Genomic DNA, 12,403 nt, shown 5'->3' with positions numbered 1-12,403 from the left:
GCCGAGGCCTGGTTGAGGCGGCGCTCGCTCGCTCGCTCGCTTCGCACGGTCGTCGGAGCCGCTGCCGCCTGGGCTGGGCCTGTGCGCCCTCCCGCCTTTCTCATGTGACCCGGCCGGGGGCAGCGAGGAGGAAGGAAGACGGTGGCGGTGAGGAGGGGGCCGAAGGCGACCGAAGGATCACGGCCATGGCGGTCGCCGCTGTCGGTCCTGCTGCTGCTTCTTTCAGCAGGAGGACTCCGAGCCCCCGGCGCTGAGGGACGGGAGCCGCTGCTGCCGCCGCCGCCGCCGCCTGAGCCGGCCGCTTCCCTCTCTCATCATGGCTGAGCCGCCAGGCGGTAACGGTGCCGTCTCTCCTCCCGCAGGGTTGCCTCGAGAGGTCCGCGAGCAGCTGGCCGAGCTGGAGCTGGAGCTCTCGGAAGGTGAGCGGGGCGGGAAGCTTCCGGTGGGGCCTGAGGAGCCCCCGTTCAGGGCGGCGGCCAGCCTCTGGGCATTTCTGCACGGCCCCGCACCGGGGTCTCTTCCCTTGAGGTTTCCCGATTCTCTTGCTCGGGGTAGACGTGCGCCTGCAGGGAGAGGGGGAATGGGCCCGTACCCCCCTCTCCCCCGCCATGCGCCGAGCAATGCAAACTCACCCCCCCCCCTCGCCCGCACAAGACATTTCCCCGTTCTGTAGACATGGCGTTGGTTGCTTTAAGGTACAGCCTGGGTGTGGGTGTGTGAAAGAGAGAGTGAGCGGTGCCATTCCTTGCAAAGGGATTGTGGGTCTCCTGGTGGGTCTCCTGTGTATATATGTATTCCTTGCAAAGGGGTTGTGGGTCTCCTGTGTGTGTGTGTGTGTGTGTGTGTGTGTGTATGTATGTATGTGTATGTATATGTATGTATATATGTACAAACACACACACACACACACGAACGCTCTTATTTTGGTATTACTTTTCTCCCATTGAAACCTTAACCCCCCTTCCTTACCATCATTACTTAAACCATAGCGCTTTCTTTCTTTTTCTTTTCTTTTCCCCTCCCCCGCAGTCTCTTACTTTATTGTGCATTGAAGCTTTTACTGTGGCATGTTCATTTGCAGCTCATTGCTGTCATCTTTGACCCCCCTGCCTTTTAGGTATAATAAAAACGGTTAGGCCCCTGCAACATTGTCACCTTGTGATCCCAGGTTTCATTGTAATGGAGGACCTCTCTTCTCCCTTCCTCCCCCCCCCCCACGAGGTTGGATGAGATGTGCAGATGTTCTCTATAAATAAGCTTATATATGTTTCTTCCTTGTCGCCCAAGAGATGAGCATGCAGCTGTACTTTTCCCCCTCATGTTTACTTTGTGAAATTTGCTGCTATATCATAGGACTGATGCTGTAACAGTATCATAATCCCTCCGCTCTGGAGATAGGATGGGGCCTGATAAACCTTCTGCTTCCGTGTGAAGGGCAAATGATTTTTCTTTAGCTCTCCATTGTCTGGTGTGCCCTTCCATGAGCTTGGGGATCAACTTATATATATTATCTTCATTTATATCTGCCCTTTCTCCCCAAAGGGGGCCAAAAGCAGTTTACATTGCTTGCTCCTCCTCCAATTTATTCTCACAACAGCCTTGCAAAGTTGGTTTGGCTGAGCGTGTGTGACTGATCCAAGGTCAACCATCAAGCTTCCAATTCGGAAAGGGGATTGAAACCTGGGTCTCCCAGATCCTAGGCCACACACACTAACCCCTATGCTGTCTAGTATTGGATAAGCCACTGTTTGGATTTGCTCTGGATCCTTTGTAATCTAAAATCACTTATTTAAGAAAAATCATCTGACCTCCAGTTTTTTTCTTGTATGATCTGACACCTTTCATCAAGCTTAACTGAAGTAAGAGAGGTGACTGGCTCAGAAGACATTTATTGGCCTCTTCTTTTTATCTCTTTTGTAAAAGTTACCTTGTTCAAGTATCCTTGGGGTTTGTTTTTGCCACTGTGAGCGCTAAACTATTCCCAGGAGCCCTGAGGCTAGAGAGTGACCTGACGTTCTTTTCACTGCCCCTTCCTGTAGACTGACATATCCAGGATTTTAGTATGTCTTTCAAGGATGTACAGAGCAAAATCAATGCCTGTTAGGGGGTGCATCTGTGTATGGGAGGAGTTTTGGATAACAATGGGGTTTGGGAGGATAAGGCATTTTCAGTGTGACCTGTATGAGCTGCTTCATGCTGATGTAATCAGTTAACACAAGGTTCCTGTTTATACTAAAAATCTTGAATTGTGCTTGAGCCATAAATGGCCCATTTCCTCCTTTTTCTGTGCTCTCTCATACTACCCTGATGGCTCTTCTGTCCTCTTTCTGTTCAGTCTCTTGCCCTTTTCTGATGAAAATGATGCACACAAATTATTTTTGTGGAACAGAAATTTCAGAGGGTAGCAATGTTGGTCTGCAGTAGTATAATTAGAGTCCAGCAGCACCTGAGAGACCACTGAGATTTTTGTAAATTGAGCTTTTGAGAACTAAAGCTCCCTCCTGTACACAACAGAAGGAACTTTGTGGGGAGAATCTATGTGATTCTCTAACCTACTTAAATACCAGCCTCACTTGAATAAATTTTTAGTCTTTTGTCTTTGGCACAAATTTAGTTATTCTTTAGCAGACCCACTAGAGCAGTGGTGGCGAACCTATGGCACACGTGCCAGTGGGGGCAATCAGAGCCCTCTCTGTGGGCATGTATGCCGTCGCCCCAATTTGGGCACTCGGTAGTGATGTAGCGCCAAGGGGGAGTGCACAATGCACCAGGGGCGTACCCCTGCGGGGTCATAGCAAGGGCGTTCCGGGGCAGGGAAGGGGTGGATGGGGGGCATGGCAGGGGCGCAGGGCACACACGTGCCCCAGGTGCAGTTCCCCCTCACTCCACCCCGGCACTTAGTCTCTAAAACAGGGGTAGGGAACCTGCGGCTCGAGAGCCGCATGCGGCTCTTCTGCCCTTGCACTGTGGCTCCACGAGCCGAGCCGCCGGCCCCATCCTTGCCCGCCCTGCAGGCAGCAGGGCGGGCGCACCAACTGCCCACGGTTGGCTGGGCCGCGCTGCGGGCTTCCCCTCTCGCCCACCCCATTGGAGCGGGGTGGGCACTTTCCCAGGAGCTGGCGAGGCCGAGCTTCCGGCTTCATCCTTGCCCACCCTGCAGGCAGCAGGGCGGGCACATCCATGCTCTTCTCAGAATTAGCGGAGTAAAAGTTTTTAAAAAAAACCCTATATGTACAGTGTTATCTTTATTTTAAATGTCAAAAATTATTTGCGGCTCCAAGTGTTTTCTTTTCCCGTGGAAAACGGGTCCAAATGGCTCTTTGAGTGTTAAAGGTTCCCTACCCCTGCTCTAAAAGGTTCACCATCACTGCACTAGAGGGTTAAGCTGCTTGGGTATGTGGACCAGAATCTCAGGAACTCTCTTGGGTTATTAAAAAGACTTTTATTTCCAATTGCCAACCTCTGTTTCAAATGTTGTTTGCCGTGGAGCCTGGCTGGGAGAGAGTTGATGTTCAGGAAAACAAACCCAGGGGACAGAATAAGTTGCAGAATAAGTTGAATGGATCTTTGGATCTTGAATCTGGAAGTGTAAGGACAGCTGCTTTAAACATCCGGTATATGATGCAGTACAGCCTAAATGGCACTGTGCCATAGAATTACATCCTTAACTAAAAACTGAACAACCAATATTTTATCAGTTTTTAAAGAGAATTAAGTATATTCCAGAATGGCATATTGAATTGCTCGAACCTATAGAAAATTATTGGAGGCCCACAGTATATTCTAAGGCAATAGTCTTCAAATCATGGGCCGGGACCCTTGGTTAAGGGGGACAGGGAATCACTCCTGTTACCTTGCAAACCTCTATAAAGGCCATTTTTGTGCTTCATTTGAAAGGACATGCTGCATGTAGGTCAAGAATGCTGGGCTTCCTGCCTCTCTTTCCGGAGCAGCTGGAAGATCACTAACAGTGACATCCTAACCAGGTCTCCTCAGAATGTTATTGAGGTTTGCTCAGGGGACACTCTTATATCAGTGTTCTTAGGGTTGCATTATAAGTGATGGAGAGAATCTGATCTGTGAGTTGTTCCTTGCTCGGGCACAGTTTGTGGTGCTTGGCTTATATTTCTGGTCACTACCTCTTCTGGTTTCCTTTACACATTCCTGGGTTTGACAGCAGTGAGATCATAATTCAGATGCCCCTTCTTGTCACACGAGTTCCTGTCTTGTTCTTGCAGCTTACTTGTTCCCATATTCAGTGGGTCTGAGAAGATTGAACATCACTGGTCTGAGGACACCTGGTCCTGCCACCTTGCTGAAGCTTAAATGAATCTAGGTCTAGTCAGGGTCTGGAAGAGAGACATTCTGGGAAACCCATGTATGCCTTTAAGTTCTATGATGGAAGAAAGGTGGGGATATTAATGTATTCAGTTCAAAATTAAAAATCAGCAGAAGGGTCTGAGGGTATTTTGCAAATGCTATTGGGTAAGTAGGTTGTATTCATATTGGCGAATTCCATAAGCATGTCTGTAGGATATGTACATGATGTCCTATTTCTGTTCAGTTTTACATACAAGAATGTGTTCTTGACAGACAAGATCATGTGAGGATAGCCCCATTTCTGTCCTCCAACTTTGCTGAAAGAAAGCCTTTCTATGATGTATGGTCACATCCTGGAAGAAATTACGTGAGTTATCGTCACATGAAGACATTCAGGAGAAGCATTGTACACTTCTTTATAAAGAAGGATCGTTATTCTCGTTTACTGTTTACTTCTGTTCCTCTCTCAATGAGAAGAATTATAGAATGTATTGTCGAAGGCTTTCATGGCTGGAATCACTAGGATGTTGTGGGTTTTCCAGGTTGTATGGCTGTGTTCCAGTAGTATTTTCTCCTGACATTTCTCCAGTGGTGTATCGACAGAAAATGGACCCCGGGCAAGAACTGAGTTTTCTCTCCCCCCCCCCCCCCCCACATAAAGCCCGGGGCAACAACTGAGTTTTCTGCCCCAGGAGCCTGGGACAAGGACTAAGTTTTCCACCCCACTCCCAATGGAGCCCAGGGCAAAAACTGAGTTTTCCGGTGGGGGGAGGGGGTCCTGCACCCCTCCTGCCCAGCCCCACATATGGCTTTCCTGTCAGGCGTGGAGGCCATCGTCGGGCCTGACAGGGAGGCCGGGGCTGCTGGGCTCTTGTGGGTCACGCCTTAGCCGCCCACCGAGGGGCTGCTCACCGCTGGGTTGTCTGCTGTGGCCACAGGCCTCTTGCTCTTCCTGCTCTTGCTCGCTCGCGCTGGGGGGGGGAGGAGGGATGTGGGAGGTGATTTTCCACCCCCATGTGACTAAATGGGTGCCGTCCATTTGGCCCTTCATTTCTCCTGATGTTTCAGAGAAGATGCCAGCAACACTGGAACACAGTCATACAACTTGGAAAATTCACAACATCCTACTTATAAAGTGTGTATATAAACTGTAGTTGAGGTCCTTCGTCATTAAGGTACCCATCACACGGACTTCCTTGATGGCGTTCACCCTCTTTGATGTTTCCAGCCCTTGAAGGTCAATCTAATTGTCTTCATTTGATACTTTGCAGCACACATAATTGTTCAGAAGTATGCTAATACCATTCACAGAGAGTCTATCTAAGCATTTAACTCAGGGTGATGCTGGCTAGAGTTAACCTTTGGTGATTGTTAACAATATGAAGTAATGAAAACATTACTCTCTTATGCTGTTTACTGTCAAATTTAACTGCTGGGAAAACAAATGTATATGTTTGCAATGTGTGCAATTTATATGTTTGCACTTTTATTTAGCCTTTAAAAAAATTAAACTGGTTAACCTTTTAAATTCATATCACTTAGTGTTTGTTGGAAATCCTGTCTTATTTGTGCATCATTTGAGTTCTATATTCTTTAAGCTGTAATTAAAAGCACTGCAGTGCCTTTTCAGCATCTCCCAGTGTGAATGCTAATTTATTATGGAAAAATTCCATAGCGATGTGTGTGCAGACGTGACAGTGTGCGTGCCTTGCATGTGGGTGCATTTCTGATTATTGCACTCTTATTTGTGTGTTGCTTGGGATTGTCACTTGTATTTCAAATTCTTCCCTGCTTGAGTGGACCCTTGACCTCTACTATAGATGTAAATCAGTTAGCAGGTATTCTTTCTTGCCAGGGGACTCAGAATGATAGTTCTTTGAGGGTGTGTTTCCTAGGGATTCTATGAGATAATTGTTGGCATCCTCACCAAATGAAAATTCCCAGAATTTTATTGGGAACCCATGATGGTTGAACTCATGTAGTATTGTTATAGATTTATAGTGTAGGTGACTGCACTGATTAGATTTCTTTTTACCATTTACTGTTGTCTGTTGGAGGCTTAATACATACCTGACAGTGTTGTGTGTGGTGAACATTTTTGAAATCAATGTAGGTATGAGATGTAGAATTGTATTAATCTGAAGACGGTTCTGTTGATTTGCTTCAAATTATCATGCTGTAAAAATGGATGCAAACCAAATCTCATGAATGTGACAGTGGGTTCTAGTGTGCCAGACCATGCGACAGGACTACGCAGTGGCGTGGTGGTTAAGAGCAGGTGCACTCTAATCTGGAGAACGGGGTTTGATTCCCTGCTCTGCCACTTGAGCTGTGGAGGCTTATCTGGGGAACTAGATTAGCCTGTGCACTCCAACATATGCCAGATGGGTGACCTTGGGCTAGGCACAGCTCTAAGGAGCTCTCTCAGCCCCACCCACCTCACAGGGTGTTTGCTGTGAGGGGGGAAGGAGATTGTAAGCCCCTTTGAGTCTCCTACAGGAGAGAAAAGGGGGGATATAAATCCAAACTCCTCCTCCTCCTCTTCCTCTTCCTCTTCCTCTATGATGCAAGAGAATCTTTTGTCAGCTGAAGAGTCTTTTGTGTCACAGACTCCTTGAGAAGGAGGAAGGTGCAGGCAGTAATTGAGCAGAGAGGTAGGGAACTGTTTAATGGTTGGGGGTGGGATGGAAAGGGACAGTTGCTTATGTTCTTGTGACTTCTCTCTTTTTAAAAATATCTCGCTTCCTTCATTTTGTTGTTGGACAATAATAGTGAGAAGAAAAAAACGTCTCACAATATCTTAAGTTGGCTAGTTCTTTATCCCAATCCTTCTGGCTATGTTTCTGTGACCCGGAGGAGCAGTTTAAAAAACCTTTGGACAGGAATCGGTTGCTGCTGATGGAAGACCACAAGAATCTCCACCTTCTGGAGTTTGGCTGACTGATAGTGCTGGGGAGGGAGGATTTGTTCACTCAGCTAACAGAAGATGAACTGTAGATGGCATTTGAATTTTCCTGTGTCACACTTAAAGAGGTCTAGTTCTTTAAACCATGTTGTTTTATCAGCCTTGTCCTTCATTCACAGTGACATTAATGTTTTCTTTGTGGGTGTTTCCAGTGTAGGTGTTTCCACTGTCAGGTGTCTCCTTTTGTTTCTGAAATGGAAAGAGTAAGGGAACCAACATTAGTATGATATATTATTACTGGCTCCCCCAAGGAGTTTTTAGGGAAACAAAGAGGGCAATCCTATGCGGCTCTACTCAGAATCCTATCCTGTTCCTTCTGTGGGGTTTACTCCCACGGAAGTATTTTAGGATTGCAGTGTTAGCGACTTAGAAGTGGTGGATTTAGCATTCTGTGAGTAACTGTGTTATCTTAGTAAAATTCCTTAGAAACTTCTTAGGATCGCTTTACAGAGGAACAGTGACTTATCAGTAATCTTTCATGTTTCATGACAAGTTAAACTTCAGATTCTCATAACTGCTTTGTGCTGAAAGTTGGAAGTGTTCATCTGCTAAGAAAATAACTTGCGTTGAGACTTCCATTGGTCAGGGTGTGGTATCTCATCCCACACACCACTTCAGTTCAGAATTTGACCCATTCCCTCCCTCTTTCCCTTCTGATACCATACTTCTGCCAAAATATTTCAATTCCTTTTAACGTTTGTAAACATGGTAGTCTTTGTTAATACCTGTAATTTACATGGGTTATTGTTCTATAATTTGATTTTGCTAGTGGCAGAATTTAGAGTGTATGTTTTTTGTGTGTGAAGAATTTAGGATACCTGGGCTGTTTCCGCACGGGTGGAATACTGCATCCCAGAGACACTAAAAACTCCAGAGCTCTCGCGCAGGGCAGGGGGCGTGTCCCCTGGTCTGGGCTACGCGCTGGAAGGTCGGAGCGACGGTAAGGTGTTCAGGGGATGGCGCAGCCTCTGCGCAGGCTGCGCTGTCTTCCCCGCCCCTACCGGGACCGTTTGTGCAAACGGTCCCAGGGAGTGCGTCGGCGTCGTTCACGCCGACGCACCCCGCAGCATGGCCGTGCGGAAATGGCCCTGGTTTCAAAGCCAGAGTCACAATGAATAAGCATTTCCATGCAGCCATAATTTGAACAGGTTTTTTAAAATTGTGCTACCAATTTTATTTGCCATTAAATGGTGGGGTGAGTGAGCTGGATCTGTCATCGTTTGTTAAAGTTATTGACCCTGTAAGAGTTTCAGATAGTGAGTGGCTTAAAGCCTGTGGATGTCATGTGGCATCCCAAGTTGCTGCTTCTTAAATTTGGACCTTGTCTTTTCCCTACTTCCTTTCTTTTGGGTGTATCCTGGGCCTTACAAGCTAAGTACTGTATTTATGTCACTGTAGGTTACTGCTATCCTCCTGTTTTCTAAAGAAATTGTTTTGTTTATGACCACTCATGATTAAGAAGATTTATTTATTTACAGGTTAGTTTTTACAGGAACAAACAAGAAGCACAGGTCTCCAGGTAGACAAAGTAGAAACCTGGCTGAGGCACAAAAGTTTAAACTGGTTATGACTTCAGAGGGTATTAGATTTTGCTACAGGCACAAACAGACTTCTATTGACTACTAGCAACTAGGTTGGATCCTCTCTCATACACAGGATTCCACCCACAACAGCCTGCCCTTTCTCCAGAGTCAGACTAAATTGTACAAGGCAGGGGTTGGCAACCTTTAACACCCAAAGAGCCATTTTGCCCCGCCTCCCCAAGCCCTGCCTTCAGCCTGCAAGCCAGCCATGCAAGCTGACAGACAGAGTAAGTTGCAGGGGTGGCTGCAATTACAGAGGACACCCCTAGCCAGGCAGGTGACAGAAGGCGCTAGAGGAGGGAAGGAGGGAAAAGGACGCCGAAGGAAGGAAGGAAGTGCGCTCGCCGCATCCCAAGTGCAACTTGCCATCGTTGGCATCGCTGCTGCTGTCTATCCCACTCAAGTCATGTGGAGCCGCAGTACAGGGACGAAAGAGCCGCATGCGGCTCTGGAGCTGCGGTTTGCCGACCCCTGGTACAAGGTCTGTTCATCACCAGTGATTGGCCAAAGAGTAACATTAACAAGCAATATAAACAGCTTACTACAGGAACAGAATTAGAAAATAGTTAGTGGCAGAGTACCACTTTTCATATTTACATGTATTTACAAACCTTTTTTTCAGTACAGGCAATACTTTTGAGCTTACATCCTCCTGGATAAAGGAGGCCATATTTTCATGCCTATGGATATGAATGATGTCAAGATAAAAATCTTGTAAAAGCAAACACCATTAGAATAGATCAAGGTGGATAAAAATCATTTTTAAATTTAAATTTTTAATCGGATTTTTAAGATTTTTAATTTTTTAATCGGATTTTTAATAAAATGCTTTTTTGAGGAAAAATCTTATCTAAAGATAGTTTTCTATTTAACATACGTTATAGTCCAAAGATTATTCATCATGAAATAAGGATTAGTTTTTAATTATGTAGCATGAGCCTTTCTAATCATTCAATGTTTAAATTTTTGGATTATTGAATTCCATTGATTCATTCACATTGTTGTGCTCTTCCAGAGGTTTCCATAAGATTATTTTTGGTAATTTTTCTATCTAGAAGATAGATGCTTTTTCTATCCTAGAATATAGATTACAGATGCTTGGTTTTGCAATTCTCAAAACTGTGAGTATAGGTCTGCACAGATAACTTGCCTCTCCTTCACAGGAAAAAATATTGTAACATAAACAGAATGGAGAAAAAGACCTAAATTCCATTGTTAACCTATGTACACATAATCTTTACCTCTGAAGTGCTAAGTTTCAAAAAGTTTAATGAATAGAAGGTTGTTTGGTGTGGAATCTGTCTATACAACAAAGCTAAGTGTGAGCAGAGAGGAGCAAGCAGTAAAAATGAAAGGGAAACCTTTTGAGCAGAATACTCTATAAGTAGGATCTTTGTGTGTATAGCCTGAGATTTGTCATATTATTCTTTCCCAGGATGAGAAAACACATAATGGCAGCAGGCCATAAAAAGGCTATAGAAAAGCATGATTTAAGTTGTTTTACTGACGTGATTTGAATCGATTTGATTTAAATCATGATTTAAATTGATTTGATTCAAATAAAATCCACCCTGGAGCAGATTGCCATTACTACTCTTCATGTTGTGGAGCCCGCATAGTGGAGAATGATGAGTGTGCAGGGTGAACATATGTCTCCACATTTAAAGTCCTTATTTCTGTAGAGCTCAAACCATAGTGAAACAATGTATTGTCCAAGACTTTCATCTCTGGAATCAACCGAGTGTTGTGAGTGTTCTGCAAGTCTTTCACATATTGCTTTATGCTCTTCAGTTCAGGAATGTCTTTTCCTTTTCTATGCCTCTCTGATTATGTTGCGGGGTCCTCACACATGCTGTCCATACAAGAGTTCAAAGAAGCTGAACCCAGTTCTCTCCCATTGGACTTCTCTATAGCCTAACAGCAGATGTTGTAGGTGTGGGTCCAAGTCATTTGGGTGCACTGCAGTGTATGATTTGTTCATCCTCCCCAATATTCCATTGAACGTATTGTTGAAGGCTTTCATGGCCGGATTCAACTGGTTGTAGTGGGTTTTCCGGGCTGTGTGGCCGTGGTCTGGAGGATCTTGTTCCTAACGTTTCGCCTGTGGCTGGCATCTTCAGAGGTGTATCACAGAAGGAAGTTGTGATTTTAGTCTGGACACAGTGTGTAACAGACTTCCCTCTGAAGATGCCAGCAAAGATGCAGGCGAAATGTTAGGAACAAGATCCACCAGACCATGGCCACGCAACCTGGAAAACCCACCAGAACCAATTCCATCGAACATTTCTATCTCTGGATGATATGGGATGGAAGTCAGATGTTTCACTCTACACATGGCCCAAAGCTGCTGCATTTTAGTGGACATAAAAGAAGTTCCAAGGTCACTCACAATCTCATTAGGAAAACCGAGTCTGCAGAAAAGAGACAGCAGGGCATCCGCAACAGAGTGAGCTTCAATACTGCTTAAAAGCACTGCTTCAGGAAATCTTGTAGCAAACTAGTGTCAAGACGTATCTGTGTCCTGTTCCCGTGAGTATATTCAATGAACCAGTGATGTCAGCTCCCTCTCTCATAAATTGTATTTCTGTAATGGACAGAGGCTGCAGTTTTCTTTTGGTTTGCCTGTGGTTTGACAAATGGGACACATCTTGCAGAAGTTTGCCACATTTCTTCCTATCCCAGGCCAATAAAAGTGTTGAGTCAGTCTGTGCTTAATCCTAGCCGCTCCCAAGTGATCTGCAAATGGGCTTTCATGTTCCATTGACAGTAGCTGCAATCTCTACTTGTGAGACTGTCTGTTGGACTCTCCTCTCCCAAACAGCTGCAAACCTTTTTCCTCAGAGCCTCTCTGTATAGCTTGTCTTCCTTAAATATGAATCTGACAGGGTACTCTATAGACACTTCAGGTGGGTCTTCTTTGGCTAGCTGTACTAAGCCTTTTAAAGTTTCATTACTTCTGCAGTCACCATATTAGGCAATGTATTTTCTTCCACCAACTACCCTGGTTCCCTAGCAATGCTTGCTCATGGGCTTCTGTGTGGCGGTTCCCCTCCCCCTCTGAGGCATTCTCTGAGACTGCAGGCCTAGTTGCTGACTTTTTGTTCAATATTTTACTTTGGCTTTTAATCACTGCATTGACTTGTTTGAAATATCTAGTCAAATCATTGCCAATCACAAGTGGAGATGGGATTTCTCCCCACAAACCCACATCTCAGTTTCCTGACCAGTTCTTGTATGATGTTGGCTAAGGGCACATTAAAATGAGGCCTTCCCAATCCATTTATAGCCATTTTCTTTCCAGGGTAAGTAGTGTTCAAGCTTCACTAGTTCTGGCTTTATAAGAATCACTTGAGCTGTTGAATGTCTCCAACCAAAGACTTTGGTATTGTTCACTTGTATTCCATATATACTCATTTGAAATGCCTTTAGGTACCTTCCACACACTAGATACATGAGAAGTTTCTTCTTCAGGGGGATTTGCTGTTCTGTCCCCTGGGTGTCTTTAACTGCCTCTACTTGCATAACTACATTTAGT

General features: G+C 45.3%; 1 protein-coding gene across 1 annotated transcript in view; it reads left to right on the top strand.

Moving 5' to 3' along the window:
• The window catches only part of DIP2B (disco interacting protein 2 homolog B), a 196,210-nt gene continuing 183,807 nt past the window's right edge, over positions 1-12,403 (top strand). The window contains exon 1 of the mRNA XM_048487433.1: positions 1-419. Coding sequence (XP_048343390.1) covers positions 317-419 — 103 coding nt within the window. The 5' untranslated portion in view covers positions 1-316. The remainder of the gene's footprint in view (positions 420-12,403) is intronic.

Source organism: Sphaerodactylus townsendi, linkage group LG03, assembly GCF_021028975.2.
Source record: "Sphaerodactylus townsendi isolate TG3544 linkage group LG03, MPM_Stown_v2.3, whole genome shotgun sequence".
Taxonomy (NCBI): Eukaryota; Metazoa; Chordata; class Lepidosauria; order Squamata; family Sphaerodactylidae; genus Sphaerodactylus; species Sphaerodactylus townsendi.
The sequence above is the reverse complement of the archived record's forward strand: the minus strand, read 5'-3'. Positions and strand labels throughout refer to the sequence as shown.